Source organism: Pseudorca crassidens, chromosome 8, assembly GCF_039906515.1.
Source record: "Pseudorca crassidens isolate mPseCra1 chromosome 8, mPseCra1.hap1, whole genome shotgun sequence".
NCBI classification, from domain to species: domain Eukaryota; kingdom Metazoa; phylum Chordata; class Mammalia; order Artiodactyla; family Delphinidae; genus Pseudorca; species Pseudorca crassidens.
In genome coordinates, this window is record NC_090303.1 from 93,302,568 (window position 1) to 93,321,799 (window position 19,232).

At 46.6% G+C, this 19,232-nt stretch overlaps 1 protein-coding gene across 2 annotated transcripts in view; it reads left to right on the forward strand.

The window, feature by feature from the left end:
- TBXAS1 (thromboxane A synthase 1) overlaps positions 1 to 19,232 on the forward strand; it is a 149,991-nt gene that overhangs the window by 77,841 nt on the left and 52,918 nt on the right. For both annotated transcript variants that reach the window (XM_067747185.1, XM_067747184.1), the window contains exons 6-8: positions 12,544 to 12,632; positions 14,383 to 14,531; positions 16,279 to 16,409. In XM_067747185.1, the coding sequence (XP_067603286.1) occupies positions 12,544 to 12,632; positions 14,383 to 14,531; positions 16,279 to 16,409 (369 nt within the window). The remainder of the gene's footprint in view (positions 1 to 12,543; positions 12,633 to 14,382; positions 14,532 to 16,278; positions 16,410 to 19,232) is intronic.

Below are 19,232 nucleotides of genomic sequence, written 5' to 3' on the forward strand. Positions count from 1 at the left end.
AAAATAAAAACACAGACAGTGGCCACGGGGATATAATATACAGCATAAGGAATATGATCAATAATACTGTAATAACTTTGGGGACAGATGGTTACTAGATTTACTGTGGTGATTGTTTCATCATGAATGCAAATGTCACACCAGTATGTAGTACACCTGAAGCTAATAGTGTACATCAACTATATTTCAATTTAAAAAAAAAGAAAATTTTTATAAGAGAGAAAACACAGGGCTTCCCTGGTGGCGCAGTGGTTGGGGGTCCGCCTGCCGATGCGGGAGATGCGGGCTCGTGCCCCGGTCCGGGAGGGTCCCGCGTGCCACGGAGCGGCTGGGCCCGTGAGCCATGGCCGCTGAGCCTGCGCGTCCGGAGCCTGTGCTCCGCAACCGGAGAGGCCACAACAGTGAGAGGCCCGCGTACCGCAAAAAAAAAAAGAGAGAGAAAACACAGACATGGGTGAGGTCACCCCAGGAGTGTATATAGCATGAGAAGAGGGCTGGGGAGAACCACATATAAGTGAGGGGCAGAGGAGAGACCTACAGAGATGACTTGGGAAGAACAGCTTGAAACTGAAGTCCAGGAGAATGTGGAAGGGAAACGCTTTTCAAGGAGGAAGGAGCAGACAAAGGTGTTAAATGCTGGTTAAAAAGAAAGGAACATGAGGACTAAAAAGTACATGACAAAGATAATAGTTTTCAAGGGTTAAGCCAATATCTGTGTGTTTCATGCTCCATAAATCACGTCCTGGATTTTCTCTCCCCCACGGAATCATTGCTTCAGAAGGAGGCGGCAGTGGGCAACTTCCAGAACGAGGAGGTCTTTGCTCAGTTTTGCACATGAGGCTTTCCTGAGCCCTACTGAGACAATGGTCTTGGAGTTGCGAGCTTTGTTGGGAGTGAAAAGTTTTCCTAATTCCTAAAGCAGCTCTTTGTATATGAAGAGCAGGGTTTGAGGCTCTGAGCAAGGAGTGTCACTCTACACCAAAGCGTAGACCGGATGGAGGATCTTCCTATCCTACGGAAGATGGGTGGAGGGGAGAAAGATGGGAGGGCTGGTTGCCAGACGTCAGTGTCCTGACTGCCTCCTCCTCCAGCGCCCGGGACCCTCCAAGTTTCTGGATGCTTCCCTGGACTTTAACCTCACATGGGCTTTCCCTTTCTAGTCACTTGTTCTCAAACCCTGTGTGACCAAGGGCTGCGCCCAAATCACCTAGTACCCTTGTTTAAAACACATAATTCCAGCCACCCCAGGACCTACAGAATGACAATTTCTAGGGCGACTGAGAATCTGTATGCTTTACAAGTGCCCTGGCACGATCCTGGTTAGAGCCCTGTTGGAAAGCACTGGCGGTGCGAGTCCTCCTCTTGGTCCCTCGTCTGACCTTCTCAGACCCACAGACTCCCCAGGCTTGTAAGAGCTGGGCCCCAGAACCCTATCCTCCTCCCCTGCTTTATTTTTCTCTGTGGTGCTATCACCAGCTAACATTCCATTTATTTTACTTATTTTTTCTTTATTGTTAACTGTATAGCATGACACACATAACGGACACTCAACAGTGATTTGCTGGATTGGAGGATGGATGGATGGATGGATGGATGGATGGATGGATGGATGGATGGATGGATAGGGAATCACAGAACCAAGAAGCTTTCTACCTAAGGATATATGTTACAACTGAGATAAAAGGGAAACAAGAAGGAAATAATTTCATCAAAGAAAAATTACGTAAGAGGTTGTGGCCGCTTGTTGGCTTTCTCTTTAGAGGGTCTCAAGTCTAGGCATATGTAGAAACAGAGAAAGCAGGTCACAGAGACGCAAAGAGGAGAAGAAGGCTCCCCGAGGGCCTGGGGCAGAGGAGACAGAAGAGAGAAGCTCGGGGAACCCATGGGAGCCCGCACTCCCCCGGGACATGGGAACCTGGCTCAGTTTTCCCACAAATAGCTATGGAATGTCAATAATCTCCAGTCCTTTCTGAATTAGTAAGTTGCTTTGGGACTTTTATTATCAAACTTGAGAGTTTATTCTTGAAATAAAGATGTGTTTTCCCTTGGAATTCTGAGGCTTTTTCCTTCAGCCCCTGGCAGCCTAAGTTAAGTACTTTACTCCCTGTGACTGTAGGTGTCATTAATATTCATAAAGTTCTGGATGGCACTGTCTTTATTTGTGTGGATTTTAGGCTGTCTTGGCCAACAATGCCTGAAAGTTACTTTAAAATTAGCATTCTATCATGAATCCATGGTTTTATTTAAAATAAAATTGGTTTTGGGTTTATGTCTTACCACGGATAATATAGAGAGATAGAGAACCAGTGAGAATTTGATTGGTGCATTCCTGATCCCGGAAGAGACCACCAAAATCAGAGTCCAGTGACAGACAAGTTATTGGGATTTATAGGAAAGGATGGCTGAGCATTGCTGGGAAAACAACTGATTTTTTTATTAGGGAAAATTCTGTCTGATTAGCTTATCGGAATTTTCACCCCATCTCCTAAGAGGTTAATTGTTTTTAAAGGGGCAACCAGTGGACTTGGATTTTTACAGACTCTTTTGCTAGATTCTTTACCAAAGACTATTAATAAGTAACGCTGGGATTGTGTAAAAATTTATTATGGGTCAGGAAGTAAATAGATTTAGTTTCAAGAAACAAAACTGGGGCTGAATTAATCCTTCTCTGAGGAAATACATAAATAAGGGGATTCCCTGGGGACCCGGGTTAGCACTAATTTTATTTTTAAATTTTATAATTCATCTGAGAGAGGGAGACGACCATGAAATTTATGCATTTGTATATTTCTCTAAGTTCTTCTGGTTTGAAAAATATTAAATCAGTTGGAGTAAGTTTCTAGGACTCTTCTAAGATTGTGTAAGTCAGCACAAAAGTGTCAGATAACCTTCAGTGTAAGCAAGACTAAAATAATACATTTAGGAGAAAAGCATGTAAACCGTACTTATATGATGACGAACTTCAAGCTATGAATAACTACCAGGGAAAAGGATTTGAAATTGAGGATTGGAAAGGCCCCATGGTCATCTAATTCAGTAAAATATTGTAAACGGGCTTCCTCTACACATAGGGATTCACTGTGCATATTAAAAGTTTGGGGGGAAAACTGCAGTAAATAAGTCTGGTTAATTTTGTTTATTCTGGGTTCAAATAAGTTTTCAGTAAGTGAAAACATGGGGCGTTAATATCATAGTCGGCTACTGAGAGAAGTGAGGCTTTTGAGCACCATGCCTTTGGGGGCAGATGCATGGGGAACTCCATTACCAAGTACTTCTAGCAGAGACCAAGCTCCACATTGGATGGACCACAGATCCAACCCAATACGGCAGCTCAAATCTTCTCAGTCCTCAAAGCCCCATAAAAGTGGTGGACATTTGCTCATTTGTCCAGAGAACTAAGCTGATGGTGACCCACTGAGTGGATAGAAGAGAACTGGCAGCTCCAAACAGGAGAGCCTGAAGCTGGCTGTGTGTGTCACCCAAGAGTAAGAGCAAATCATATCTCTGCACATGGGGACTCAGCTAAAGAAAAGTCAGACTAGACTTCCCTGGTGGCGCAGTGGTTAAGAACCCGTCTGCCAATGCAGGAGACATGGGTTCAAGCCCTGGTCTGGGAAGATCCCACATGCTGTGGAGCAGCTAAGCCCATGCACCACAGCTACTGAGCCTGCACTCTAGAGCCCGCGAGCCACAACTACTGAGCCCACGCGCCACAACTACTGAAGCCCGAGCGCCTAGAGCCTGTGCTCCAGAACAAGAGAAGCCACCGCAATGAGAAGCCCACGCGCAGCATAGAAGACCCAACGCAGCCAGAAAAAAAGAATTAGCTTCAGCATTTTTAATGACCTTTAAATCGCACATAATAAAATCTTGATTGACCAGACTATTTTAAAAAAAAAAAGAAAGAAAGAAAGAAAGAAAAGTCAGAAAAATCAGACCTACAGGGAAGGCTGGTATCCCTCCCAGTCACTGCTGATCCAGCTCAATGCCTAAGTTTTCACTTTCATCCAGATGTTTCCTGTCAGGAAGACACAGTCAATAATGTACGAATCTTAAAGACGGAGACAGATGTGGTTATTATTCCCTCTAGGCCTTTTCTGCCTTGGAGAAGACATATTGCTCGGGGATGACTACAATTTTTAAAAATTTAAGTTGATCTGGCCAGCTTATGAGTAAATGCCTAGCCATGACCATTTCAGAGCAAAAGTCTTTGCAGAATTACAGTCATCATCACAGTTTAGTTTGGCCTTTAAATTTTCACTGTAAACGCTTCAGACAATCACGCACGAGGGCTTCTGTCACAGAACATGGTCTTCCTGCAATGTTGGAGCAAGCAGCTTTCTCTGGGCTGCATCTGCCTCCAGAAGCCTATTTTTAATATTTGCTTTTATTTCTTAATCCTTCCAGACAATAAAAATGAAAGTCATTATAACCAAGTATGGCTGTGGTAATAAATACTTCAGAGTCCAAAAATACATTGTCCCTGCCTGACCAGTTGCCCAGTTTCCAGAACGTCTAGGTATTTATCTAGCAGCAAGAGACCATTATCCTGCAGCACAGTTGTATTCCACTGACACCTAGTCTCCTAATTAAAACTGGTATAATGATGGACTGTTTAAATTCTGGTTAAACATGTTCCTTTTCCATTTGCATTCAAAAGAAAACATACTCTTCATCATGGGCACCCCATCCTGGGTTATAATTTGGTTTTCCTTTGCCAGCATCATAATGTCACTCTGACTTGCCGCTGGTTAAATCTAAAAGAGCATCTAAACGTGCCTCCCAGCTTGCCTGTTGCTTGGCAACACCAGTGGCCACCACCTCATCAGGGTGAGTTCTCATTGGTTACAACTCTTGACAGGAGCCACTGACTTATTAGAAATGACACTTGATTATTCACCTAGACGGCTAGAGCTGATACTCACCAGCGGGAGATTTTGCATAAAATAAGTCATGGATATTTTTAATATCTGGGTGGCAGAAGGAGGCTACAAGTTTCGTTAACTGGTATTAATTTTACATTTATTAGTCACCAGTTTAGAGCACTCTAACATATTACTTTTCTATTTTCTAATCCAACAATATGTTTACACACCATCTCCCATCTCCATTAGCTGACCCTTATTTATTCAGAAAATCCCCCCTCTGATGAGTTCCTAAACAGCATTATAAACAGGTCTAAGAATGCCAAACAGAATGAAACATTAAATTCATAAAATTCAACCAATATTTATCAGCTCCTGTCTTGAAGGGGTTTATAATGTAGAAGGTGCAGAAACTCCTGCATTATTACCAGGACAGTGACAGAGCGCACATCTTCTCTTGAGCATCAGAAACCACTTTAGGGGGCAGGGCGGGGAGCAGCATTGGAACTGAGCCCTGAAGATCTTGCTGAGTTTTGACGGAGGGAGAAGGTGCGTTGCAGGTGGAATAAGCGGCAGGAACAAAGGCATCTAGACAGAAAGTACAGGGTGTGTTCAGGGACTAGAGCAGTACAAATTGGCTGGAACACGGCGTACGTGGAAGGGATTAGTGAGGAGAAACTGGAAGAAGACGTAGAGGCATGGAGTCGGCTGTTCTGTGTCAGGGGAAGGCTTGGTACAAACTTCACTGTAGAGTGAGGAGCTATTAAATCCTTGAAAGCGGCGGGGAGTAAGGAAGAGGGCTTCCACTTCAGCTGTTTAGCCTCCAAGATGCCAGACGTCCCCTGGACCCTGGGGCGGAGCAGGGAAACCGCAAGTGGTCCCTCTGGAGTCTCTGCTCTGCCGTGGCCCCCAGGCGGGTGGCTCCCAGGGGCCGTGTTTGATCTCAGAGTGGCAGCCTCTGCTCGGGCTCTTCTCTGAATCTCTCTTCGTGTATGGACAGGTGCGGCACCCAGCCTACACACCATCCATGTGGGGGGGTGGAAGGGGGGGTGGGCATCTCAGTTTAGAAGTCTGAGTTGACACAGGAGAGACACTCTCCCTGCTCAGGAAACGTGTCTCCCCCCAGCACTCAGGCTGACTCCATTCCGCAAACTTCCAGGAGCTCCAGAGGCTTAACTGTGCGTGTTTGCTTGCTTTTCAAGTTCATGGCATCAGAGCTGCATTGAGCAAAATTATAACCTAGAAGTTAATTAACTGAGGAGCAAAAGGAATGTGGATGCTGATTTTGGAGAAAAAAGCAACAAGCCAGGAGTCAGTGGATCTGGAGTCTCACTTTTATTAAATTATGTAAGCATAAATATAATCAGATTCTGCCTTTTAGATCTTTATGTAATTCTGAAGTCAGTGCGTCAAACAGATGCCAAAAGGCCTTCTTAGGGATGGCATTGCTGGAGGCTTTACTGCCCCCAACTAGGAAGCTGCCTGCTCTTTCCATGGTCCCCAAGCAACTGTCTCAGCTGCTGCTTAGTGACCTCGGAATCCTAGCGTGTCCATGGAAAGGGACTCTGCAGCTCATTGCAAATAGCCCCTCAGTTGGGAGTGAGTGAGGACTCAAGTTCAGAGAGATTCAAACGACTTGTCCAAAGTAAGAGGTAGAACCAGCATGGGTCTCAGGTCTTTCATTCAGGACCAGCTCCCAGCAAACTGCACTGCATTCATGCTGCAATGGAAAGAGCACCTCACTCTGTTAACGTTTCTTGCACACCTTCTATGTCAAGGCCCTCAAGGAATATTCAGTCATCCTGTTCTACAGAATCAACTGAATGTGTTGCACCGTGCTCATTTCTAACAGAGCAAATACCAAAAACTTCAATAATACGTGACAACATACAACAGTTGCCAGAAGAGGGTGTCATTGAAAGTGTATTAGTTATCTCTTTCTGTGTAACGGATTACCCCAAAACTTAGCTTAAAACAACAACCCTTTATTAGCTCATTGCTTCTGTGGGTCAGGAATCTGTGCATGGCTTAGCTGGGTGCCTCTGCATCAAGGTCAAGTAGTCAAGCTGTTGGCCTGGGCAGTGATCTCATCTGAAGTCTTAACTGGGAGGAGATCTGTTTCTAAGCTTACTCACATGGTTATTGGCAGGATTCAGTTCTTAGCGGGTTTTGGAGGGTAGGATAAGAAGCTTGTTCTATGTCCTAAGAGCAGGCAGCTTGTTCTATGTCCTAAGAAGCTTGTTCTATGTCCTAAGAGCAGGCAGCTTCCTAGTTGGGGGCAGTAAAGGCTCCAACATGCGATCCCTAAGTCAGTGGGAATCTCCAAAGAATTTTAACAAAACATTGCTCAGATGACAAGTATTTTCAGAAGACCAATCTGGTGACTGAGTACAGGATGGATTAGAAAGTGAAAAGACAGGAGGCACTTTCAAAAATTGTTTTCTTAGTACACCTATGTGCCAGGCACTACACAAGGTACTCAGACTATAAAGATGCTTAAGATATGGTCCTTGTTCTCAAGAATCCCATAGATGATCTCATAGATGATGCCTCATAGATGATAGCTATGTTCCAGGCTACAGGCAGCAAAGCCTGAATGAGAGTGGTCCCTAGGGAGAAAAAGATGCAGGGACAGATGTAAGAGAGGAAGTGATGTTAACATGGTGAGGCAAGACAGGTGGATCCAATAGGACACTGCCCGCGTGGAAGAAGAGAAGAGACAATGATGCGGGGCACCCCAACCAGTCTGGGAGCATGGGACTCTTCCAGAGGACAGCCGCCAGGCTCGGAACACTCACTGCCTTCTAAAACTTGCACACATTTTGTTTCTAATCTTGGACACAACTCTTCAACAGAGGTATTATTATTCCCATTTTGCAGATGAATAAATAGACTTATTGAGGTTAAGCTATTTGCCCATCACACAACTAGACAGTGCCAAGGAGAGGAAACCTAATTATTGGCTTTGAGTGTTCTCTCTCCCCAGGCCAAGTGTATTTTACAACTTCAGAGTCTTAGCCTCGAGAAGACCTCTCTACCTCCTGGAATTAACTCTATTGTCCTCTGTCTACACCTTGATTCACACTTCCTCAGACTCAGTCAGTAAAGATTCCATTTTTTTTTTTAACTAAGCAATTATACAGTAAACTCCAGGTGAGCAAGGACTTCCTTCCTTGGGGAATTTCCTTCCCAGGCTGCGGATGTTGCTTTTCCCTTGATGGTTACTGCTAGTTACCAAAAATCTGACCATCCGTACACTCAGCATCATCTAGAAAAGAGATAACCAGGGGGCTTCCCTGGTGGCGCAGTGGTTGAGAGTCTGCCTGCCAAGGCAGGGGACACGGGTTCGAGCCCTGGTCTGGGAAGATCCCACATGCCGCGGAGCAACTAGGCCTGTGAGCCACAACTACTGAGCCCGCGAGCCACAACTACTGAGCCTGCGTGTCTGCAGCCTGTGCTCCACAACAAGAGAGGCCGCGACAGTCAGAGGCCCGCGCATCGCGATTAAGAGAGGCCCCCGCTCGCAGCAACTAGAGAAAGCCCTCACGCAGAAACAAAGACCCAATACAACCAAAAATAAATAAATTAAAAAAAAAAAAAGAAAAAGATAACCAATGTGAGAGGTGAGAGATGCAAAATGGGAAACTTTATCCCCAGGCTTGGCTGCTGGACTATAATCCTTCCCCCAAATCATTCTTTTTAATCATTAATTTAAAAATTAATAACATTAATATTTTTTCTGATTATGAATATAACATATGTGCATTAGGAAAAAAATGTGGAAAAAACAAAAATAGAACTCACTCATTATCCTACAAAGAAGATGAAACAGAGCAACCAAATGAGAGTCTTTTGTTAAGATCTGTGTGATGATAGCATTGTGCATTCATCTGTGCATGTGTGTTTGCACAAGCCACCTATGCCTGCTTGTCTGCAAATCTAGGGGAATAACTGTGGGGTTTGTGGATTGTATAAAGATGATTGCAAGCCCATCAAAGAGAGCTTTTGTTTGTATGCAACTCGTGTAAGAGTAAATATTCCATAACTGCTTGGGTATAAGGCAAGGAAGCAAACCTGAAGTGATGGTATTGTCCGACATACAGATCATGCTCCAGTGTCTTACAATATTTTCTCTGCATCGCTTTTTAAAACATTTTTCATACTACATGCCCCATCTCATATCACATTAACCTAAATAAAAATGTCATTATCCATTCAGCTCAACAGACAGCAGGCAGAGTGTGGTAGAAATTATAATCACGCCAGCCGACGACAAAGCATGCTAATCACAGCACACAGAAGAACTGATGGTGGGCAGCTGGTCCAGCCTCCACTTTGCACTGTCCAGGCATACGATTGGATTCAATATGGAGAGACCCCTCTTTACCTCTTTATACACAGGGCATGCTTCTGAAGAGCTGCGTGTAAATCAAATTTTATGTTGCATCCCAGTTTTGTTGCATGAAAGAAGCTTCAAGTTTGATATCTAAAGAGACTTCCTTTCAAACAGTATTCTTCGTTTGACCATGTTACTATCCCTCTGAAATAAATCTAAAAGACATTTTGGTATATGAGATTGCATTAAGGTAGAGTTCACTTGTACCGCTAATTTTATTAAAATAATGGAAGGAATGTAGTCAGTGAGCTAGTCGTAGAAATGTGACTTAGATAGTACTAACTTCTCCAGCATTAAGTTAGTCAGAGATTTACTGAGAGTAAAAGCCTAGAGGCTACTAGAAGTGACCCGTTTGCCCACACTTTTGCACTGATGGATTATTAAATTGATGGCTTGTGAGAATTTAGAAAAGAATGCAGCAGTCATAAGCGTCCGCTCAGAATTACCAAGATAGTAATTCAGGATAGTCATCCTCATTTTTTCCTTTTCTTTTTTTTTGAGCTGACTTCAGGATAGGTAGATGAGGTAAGTTATACTTCTGTTCTGGCAAATTACTTGACAAGTCCTCCGCCACCGACATTGATAAGATGCTGCCTGGTGGGCTATTTATTTAGGTTCATGCACAGCTGACCAAAGAGCTGGAAACAGTGATACTGACCAATTCCGTGGCTGCCTAAAGTCTAGTGGAGGGCCACAGCTCTGTGTCCGATCCTGTGTACATAGCGACAAACTAAAGGCTTAGAAGGCACACTGACCAAATTTCAAATGGAACAAAGAAGGAATAGCCAGGGACACAGGAGATGACATTTGAATGTGTGAGCACACCCTTGGTCCACCCACACTGAGTACAATCACCCCAGTGCTCTAAGCCCTTATGGCTTGATGAGCAGAAAGTTCTTTTTCCCCAGATTTCCTCTCCAGATACTCCCTCTAAGAGTCCCGGCAACAAAATACAAGGGGAGGGTCTCAGACGCTCTGCCATCCCTCCACTGGGTGTGTAGGTGTGTTCTGCTTTGCACATCTGCTCCTTGACCAGCTGCCCATAGGTGCCACCCAGGCTACTGTCCCCGCCCCGGGCCATGGAGCCCTGAACTCAGACTAGCTCACTCAGTCTCACTCAACAGGGGCGCCCTTCTGCTTCTCAGGACCAACTCCCACAGCCAGCAGTGGGGTCCCTGGGGACACAGTACTTTCCTTACATCCCAGAGCACATGGGGCTGGCTTGGAGGGGGCCATAGGAAGGAGGGGTCCAACGAGACCCTGTGATCCTCCAGCCTCAGGCAGCAGCAGCCCAGGCTGGCCCCCCTGCTGGGCCTCTCCAATCACCTGACTGTCTCAGGGCAGGTAAGAGATGGCTCTGCTCAGAACAGATGGTGGGACAACTTTCTACAGCAATACGTGTTAGGTCAGTGTAAAGCCTTTCCAACGAATGGACCCTCAAGGGTCCAAAAATCAACTGCACGTGATGATGACTCATGGAAAGAAACCTTGTGGTTTTCATTGACCTGAATGTCAATATTTGTCTGTGTTATGTGTCTTCTCAAAAAGTCAACATGTACCCCTGGCTTTGCAACTGACTTGCAGGGAAGGGATCCATTTACGATTTACGGGATTGCACCTGAAATGCTGTTTCCATTTTTACTATATACCAAGTGCTGTTCTTAGTGCTGGGGATACAAAAATGAACAAACAGACAAAAGTCTCTCCTGATCTCAGGAACTGATATTTTGGTATCAAAAAAGTAAACTCTAAACGTAAGTAACATTTCAAAGTATGTTTTCCATAAGAAATGCTCAGGACAATGTATCACAGCATGTTGCTCTAGCTACAATGTTTGCCCATAATGTACACTGGTTAAAAGGATTCCGCAGCCATAAAGAGAAACGAAATTGAGTTATTTGTAGTGAGGTGGATGGACCTAGAGTCTGTCAGACAGAGTGGAGTAAGTCAGAAAGAGTAAAACAAATACCATATGCTAACATGTATATATGGTACCTAAAAAAAAACAAAAAACTGGTTCTGATGAACCTAGGGGCAGGATAGGAATAAAGATGCAGACGTAGAGAATGGACTTGAGGACACGGGGAGAAGGAAGGGTAAGCTGGGACGAAGTGAGAGAGTGGCATAGACTTATATATACACTACCAAAATAGATAGCTAGTGGGAAGCAGCCGCATAGCACAGGGAGATCAGCTCCGTGCTTTGTGACCACCTAGAGGGGTGGGATAGGGAGGGTGGGAGGGAGACGTAAGAGGGAGGGGATATGGGGACATATGTATACGTATAGCTGACTCACTTTGTTATACAGCAGAAACTAACACAACATTGTAAAGCAATTATACCTCAATAAAGATGTTTAAAATAAATAAATAAATAAATAGATGTTAAAAAAAAAAAAGATTCCCCTCGTCGTTTCCGGCTTGGCTTTTCAACCATACAGGAGAGAATAAAAGGTCACGTGCGTGCCCATCAGGCTCCACAAAGAATTCCACCCACTCAAGCCGGACTTTTGGGGTCAATGTAGTGGGTAGCCAAAATGAGACCGAAATTTGTTGAAGGTGCATCACAGCTACATGAACGTTCATAATACCATTCTTTCTTTCTGTGTGAATGTTAGGTGTTTTCCATAATAAAGACATTTTAGTATTAAAAAAAGAAATTCAGTAGTTGTCCTGCATGGGCACTGAAGGCTTTTAAAGTCCAGGGTTCCCTATATTTGAAGGTTTGAACAGCTTAAGCAGAAGTGAATAACCGTCCATCCACATGCTGTACAAATGACTTTCGTACTGAACAAGAAGTTGAAATGGACGACCTTAGGTTCCTTTCAATACTGAGATTCTATATGCTAGTGGAGGATCTGAAGTATAATTGGAACCAAGCAAACAGGGATTTGGGCTAATTCCAGAGTTGGTACATATGGATTGTGGCCTATTTACTCTCTAATACTAACCAAATGTCACGAAACTGAGTACTGAGTCTCATTTCTAAGCATTTAATGATCATTTTCATAATTATTTCACAGTATTTACTCTAAATCCTTCCTTCTTTTTGCTTTCAAAAAAAAAAACAGATTGCTTCAACTAAAATAGACGTTTACAGCGATCGTATTTTATAATATTTGTGAGTATTAGATCTTCCTCTTGAATCTTAGGTGCGTGAAAGCTACATTCGAAACGATGACCATTTTTCCGGGAAGCACCGCATATAACCTCTTCATCTGCAGCTAATTTAGGTGTGCTCCCTGCATGGTGTCCTAATTACACCTCTGTTATCTGCTATCAGATGATACCTCTGATCAGACAAGCCTGCGACCTGCTCCTGGCCCACTTAAAGCACTACGCAGAATCCAGGGACGCTTTCGACATCCAGAGGTAAGGGCGCCGCGTGGCTACATTACAGATGAGAAATCACGCGTTTGAATTGCTGCTTCTTGTAACTGTACGTAATTGCCAGACAATTACCTTGGGACCAGCAAACTATGGAAATGCTAGAAGCTCCTAAAAGTATGGGTGGACTGAGAAGAAGAAATGAAACCCACGGAAAATGTGAAGCAAACGCAGACGAAGCCCAGGGGGTTGTGGCTTGTGGAGGGAACCCTGAGTGGGCAGTGTTTTGTGGGTGGACTCGCCCTCCGACCTCTATAGACCCAGGAGTGGGCAAGATATGTCTGGGCAGAAAGGACAGGGTCCTGGGGGGCGGGGGGTTGGGGGGGAGGAGTCCATGCATTTTTAATTCAAGAAAAACGGTGGCACGCCTCAGGCTAGAAGCCAGGACTTAGTGGTGGGCCCTCAGTTTAAACGACTGACTGTCTGGCTTTTTGCCTAATTGTCCTGTGCTAAATTATGGTTTATACCAGATGAAGAGTCACACAGCAGATTAGCCAGAAGCCAACTCGCTCTTATTATCATTGTTAATAAAATAATAACATAATCATCACCAGCATTTACATTCTACCGTATTGTTTACAAAACTCTCGCCTCTACATTCTCTCTGGTCATGAGATGGTGAGTTGGATAAAGAAAAGATGGGCCCAGCAGCCATAAAAACAAAGTAAACAACTCTTAAAACCTTTACATCGTCAACAGTTAGGATCAGAAGAAATCACATTCAGTAGTCGAATTCTTGTTTTTGCTGTCACAGGGAAATGTGTCATCGATTATAGAAACGTTTTCAGTAAAAACAGTCAGAATAAAAGACGTCACCCGGAGGAATGTCGTGTAGTCCTTGACGATAAGTGATTGGTTATAGGATTTGTGAAGAAAAGGAACTAAGCACGCGCCTACCTCAAGCCAGAAAAACAGACCTTTTCATTACAAAAGGATATGAACACCCCGTGTGAGCCTTTTACAAGCAACCTGCTACCCCTATGACATAGCAAAAAAGAATTATTCTAGCTTAAAAGGGCCATTTGGGGGGCAGGTTTCCTAGAGCCTAAGAGGTTAATTTTTCTGAAGCTACTGCCAGACCCTTTTCCTTGTGTTTGTTTCTAAAGTGCAATGTGTGTTTCCTATAATAATATACATATGTTCACGAAGCTGGTACCAAAGTTTGTCTTGTATTTATTTGAGCCTAAAAGGGCCCCGGTTTTTTGTTTGTTGCTCTTACGAAAACTGTAAAATCACTAGGAAGAAGAGGGAGACAGAGCTAATAAAACTAGAAAACCAGGCTGTGAACTTCATCAATCACAATTTGCTGTACATCCATCAGTCGTTAGGCCCTGGCCTTGGATCGCCTCTGCAAGGCCTCTGTAAAGCACATAGGCTTCGGGTCAAGTGTTTTCCCTCCTTCCTGGGGAGGAAAATGTAAAGTGTACGTCTTGGTTTTGACTGAGTCCGGTTTGCAGCTACCGGAAGGCTGAAAGTTGAATACCTGAGGCTCTCCTCCCCTCCCCCAACTTTGTCTAGATGGGCTGTTATGTGTTTATGTTTCCCCCTCAAATTCTGCTCTCATGCCCCCAGGATCTAATCCTGGGGGCTGCTCTCCCACCACCTCGTTTCGGATCTGCCAGAAGCTCCCCTTTCAAACAGGTAGACGATGGAGTCGTGCCCCTCCAGGAGTGCGTAGGATGGGGAGGCCCGTGGCTGAGTCCTTTCCAAACGCAAACTGTTCTCTCTCCCACAGGTGCTACTGCTGCTACACCACAGATGTGGTTGCCAGCGTCGCCTTTGGCGCCCAGGTGAACTCCCAGAAGGCTCCCGGGCACCCCTTTGTGAAGCACTGCCGGCGCTTCTTCGCAACCTCCATCCCCAAACCGATCCTGGTTTTAATCTGTAAGTGCAGCTCCTGTGGAGGGGGGGTAAACTGGGCAAGTTGGGCAGACCCCGTGACACCCCGGTGGCCCCAGGCAGCTTCGGGGCTCAGCCCCTGCCACCTGGAGAGGGTACTCAGGGTGTCTCTGAGAGTCACCCTGCAGAGTCTGCCCTGCAGAGCCCCTGTTTTCCTGGAGCCGCCCAGGCTCCTCTGCACCAGTCTGGCGCCACTTATTACCAACACAGGTAGCCCTGGCCTGGCTCATCACTGCCTTAGCGAGCATGGCCGCCGTGCACCGGGCTGAGTGCTTCGCCTGCATCGCCTCTGTTAGTGCTGGTTTTCACCCCATCAGGAAGGCATTCTCCTCCCCACTTTACAGATGAGAAAACTGAGGCTTAGAAAGGCAGAGCCAAGACTGGAACCCAAACCTTTCATTTTCTAGGGCATGTTTCTCACCCCCAGCAGATTCCTCCTTAGAACCCTTCTCTGCTTGAAGCCAACGCAGAGTGAATTAGAAGTCATATGTGATGGGTGACTAGCAGATTACCGAATGCTGTGGAGACCAGTCCATTTATTTTATTTCTGTTTTAGAAGTGAGTTTTTACCCTCTGGCCAATTCCGGTACCTTCTTGCTTCTTATGGAAGCAATGAAGTGTTGTTATTATGGTTATTGATTATTGCCATAATTCCTAACCATTCTGCTGGGCTGGTAAATTCTATTCATTCCTTGGTTAGTTTCATTCCCATTTCTGAGTCAATTTCTGTGGAAGCCCCTGTCGCCTCCCTCTGCTCTGCGCTGACATCGTAGGAGTTGTCGCTCTGGGGGTCCAAGCAGCCTCCTCCTTCGCCCCTCACCCTCTGCACTCCAGGGAAATGCCCTCGCCGTCAACCATGGAGTGCCTGCAGGGCAGGTGGGTCCGTTGTTCCATGGCTGCTGCCACTCCAAGCCCTCCCTCCCTGCTGCGTCACTTTGGTTCAGGCTCCCGCTGTTGAAAAGGGGCGGAGCATCCTGAGACCGGTGTGGGTCCATTAGGGTCCTCCCACCCGGCTCCCACACATGCCTGTGCACAGTAGGCCCACCGTGAAGGCTGAGGAGCTGAACTGAGCTGAGCTCCCCAGAGACGGGCTTGGCCCACGGCCCAGGCTACCGTCCAAGAGGGGACAAGTGTCCCTGACCCGGGGAGCCTCGTCATGGAGGCCTGTCATGCCCAGGGCATGGTGGCAAGGGCACAGGCTGCACGTGGTGTGCAGGGACGTGCCCACAGGGGACGAGGCCGGCATCCTTGTCAGCAGCTGCAGCGGCAGCTCTTAGAGACAATTCAGGTGGCAGCTCTGGGGAAAATGATCCAAAGGAAAAACAAAAAATGCAAATGACCAGAAAGTTAAGTAAGTAGATCGGCTTCTACTACTTGCTAAGACTTGAAACATGGCCTGCAATCTGTTCTTTCCTGATGAAGTACAAAGACCTTGGACCCTCATCTCTAGGACCTGGGAAATTAACTTATAAGCATGAGACTTGAGGGGTAGATGGAAGTGGGGATTCAACTGTACAGACGTTTATGAAGGGCTTACTATGGCAAGGAAGGGGAAGGAGTCCCGAGGTAGAATAAGATAGAACCCTGCTCGGAGCAGCGGCAGTTCAGAGGGGAAGAGAGGCCTTCAAAAGACCGATTCAAGGCCAGGGCTCGCTTCCTGGCAACAGGCATCTAATAGCCCTGGTTTATTCTCACCCCCTTTTCAATGCCACTTTCGTTTTTCTCTTTCAAGTATCATTTCCATCCATAATGGTCCCACTGGCCCGGATTTTGCCCAATAAGAACCGAGATGAACTGAATGGCTTTTTTAACAAACTCATTAGGAATGTGATGGCCTTGCGGGACCAGCAAGCAGCAGACGAGGTAACGTATTTTAATAGGACACAGCATCGAAATGGAGTAGAAGCTGAGCTGGCGTCGCTGTCTGTTTTCTCTCCCTCCAGTCCCAACCCCACACACCCACGCCATGCTGTCCTTCGGTGGCCTACCCCTTAGAGCTTGCCGGGGCGGCTGAGGCGGGGCAGTGAGGAGGGGTAAATAAGGAGAGAAAGGTGAAAGCAAGCAGGAAGGGCGGTGGGGAGAAGCCCAGAGCAATCTGTCCACACTCTGACCCAGGCGAGTAGAATTCAAGCTGTCCTCCCCCAAGCCCACGGGCCTCCCTATTTCAAGCATCACTCCCAGCCCAGGTTACGGGCGGCCTCAGAGAGTTTTCTGGGTAAATTCGCCCACGTGTTTTTCATCGGTGTATTCTTTATATTGAAAAACAGCAAGACGGGGCTCTACAGCACCGACAGCATCATCATTAGAGGGGAGTTCAGGCAGCTGTCACCAGCCCCGCGTTCCCTTTCTGCGTGGAGGGCATTGCTGCAAAATGCGTGGTTGGGGGCTTCGCGTGCTCCACTGGGACCTAGAAATCGCTCTCCTCCTTGAAGACTTGCCCTATGCTTGGCTCACAGTAGGAATCGAGTAAATATTTGTTGACTGAACTTGGCTGAGAACAGAACTAGGAGTTTTCAGCGTTAAGGAAAAGAATTTCAATATTGCCTGTGCTCATGCATGTATAATGCTATTCTTTATGGCCCTTACTGCAGTCAAGGAAACCACGTAAAAGGAAGAAACAAGGCTGAAGTGTCTTCCTGAGCTGACTTGTGTCAGATGTAGCTGTGGCGTGTTTTCTCAGAGACTGGGCGGCTCAGGGGGGATCACCAAGCGGGGGACGGAGGGCCAGCGCTGCAGCGTTGGCCGAGCGGGAGATCAGGGCTCAGTTAGTGGCTGGGAGCACGGAGCAGCCTCAGGCACAGCCTCGGCCTGCCCGGCTTCACTTTCTGGATCCTGTGCAGCCAACGTGTCCTAGACCAGAAGGTGACGGAAGCTCACAGGTGCAGACGAGCTCACAGCCCTTTGGCCCAAACCACTGAGAACTCAACCTGCCGCCCTTAGAGGTGTGGGAAGAATCAGCTCCCTGGTGTCCCTGGCCCAGCTCTGCCGTCTAAAAGGACAGACCGTTCTCATCCAGGTTCATGCCTCTCCAGGGTGAGGATGGAGCCCGGGGAAGGAGTGGCGAGGGAAGTCCCATTCTCAAACCTTAGTATTGCGGTGAAGGTCCTCCTTCACGCATATGGGGTTTGTCACACACCCCGCCCCCAGCCTGAAACCCACTGGTTGTAGAATCAGGCTGAAAATTCTAACCCCGTTGCACCAAATAGCTTACTAAGAGGTGAGGGGTTATTAAAGGTCCAATTACTGGGATCGCCTCAAGCTTTTCCTTTTATAAACTCGAGAGCTATTTGTTTCAAACAATGAGCTGATCTGAGAAAAACCTCCCAACCACAAATCCAGGACTGCCCGTGTCAAGACAGAGCTATATGGTTACTAAGAAAACTTGCTTTAAACCCATCTAAACTCTGTAGACATTCCATCAAGCAGATGTGTGTTTGCGCAGTGGAAAATGCAGCACAGATGTTAAAAGGTAAATATTTTCCTAAGCTCTGGCCGATGGGTGGATTAGACACCTACATCTATCAGGGTGCATATTCCTCTTGGATATAACCATAAACCAGCACTGTTGCAGTCCTAAATGGGCAGTGTTCAAATAGCCTCCGTGATGCAGTGCAAACAAAAGAAACCCATCTACACTAATGCTCCTCTCCAGTGCACAGGCCCCAGAGAGCAGCCCTTTCCTCTGGCCTCTGGAGCTGGAGGTTAAGACAGATTTCTGTAAGGCTCCATAGCCCTGAAGCAGCCTGGCTGAGCCGGGATGAGAGGAAAGGTTGCCAGCTGCAGCTCTGCCACGGGGAAAACCCAACAGTGTGGATGTGCCTGTGCCCTCCCTCCCATCATTGCCCCCACACGACTCCAGCAAAGCCACAAGCAAGCCTCAGGGACCACAGCTGTACCGCACCCAAGGAGTTTCAAACGTGCCGGCCAAGAGAGAGCCCGGGGATGCGCTGGGGTCCCCAGCTAGCATCCAGGAGCCGACAGAGCAGAGGATGTTCACCTCCCACGCGTGCCATCGTGCCCTGCCCCGGGACCAGGGGTAGAGTCCCAGTTGTTGACCAGGCAACAGGAAGGCAGCTGGCGGAAAGCCAACCCTTGTGGATGCCATTTGGGAAGCAGAACGAGTAGGGCTAGGGTGGAAAGAGGGTGGAAAGGGCCATTCTTTCAGCCATTCCCACCCAAGCAGACTGGCAGGACACTGAGGCCCTGCCTCCTAAGTCTCAAGGTTCTTGCCACCCACAGGCTTAGCTGGGAGCCCTGCTGGAATCTCAGCAGACACCTCCCAAGGTCACAAAGCTGGGAAGCAGTAGAGCTGCAAACGCCTCATGTCTCCAAGGTTCCTGCTCCAAGTAGCACGCAGTTGCGAGCAGATCCAACACAGCCTTCCTCAAAATGCACGTAGGGCGTTGCATGTTTACCTGTGGAGTTATTTACTGCATGGCTAACATGTGCTCGGCACAGTACAGGCATGGTGTGTGAGCGGGGTGGGGCAGGATCCTGCCCTGGAGACGCAAGCGACCCCACGTGACATAACAACCACCTTAACAGATGCTAACGTGTGTGACATAGATTATTAATGCAATAGGAATTCAGAAGCCAACCGGTTGAGACAATGATACAACAAGTAAAGTTCTCTGAAATTATCATTTTTTCTGTTGGTGGTTCTAATGTTCTCCCTTATGCTGTTGA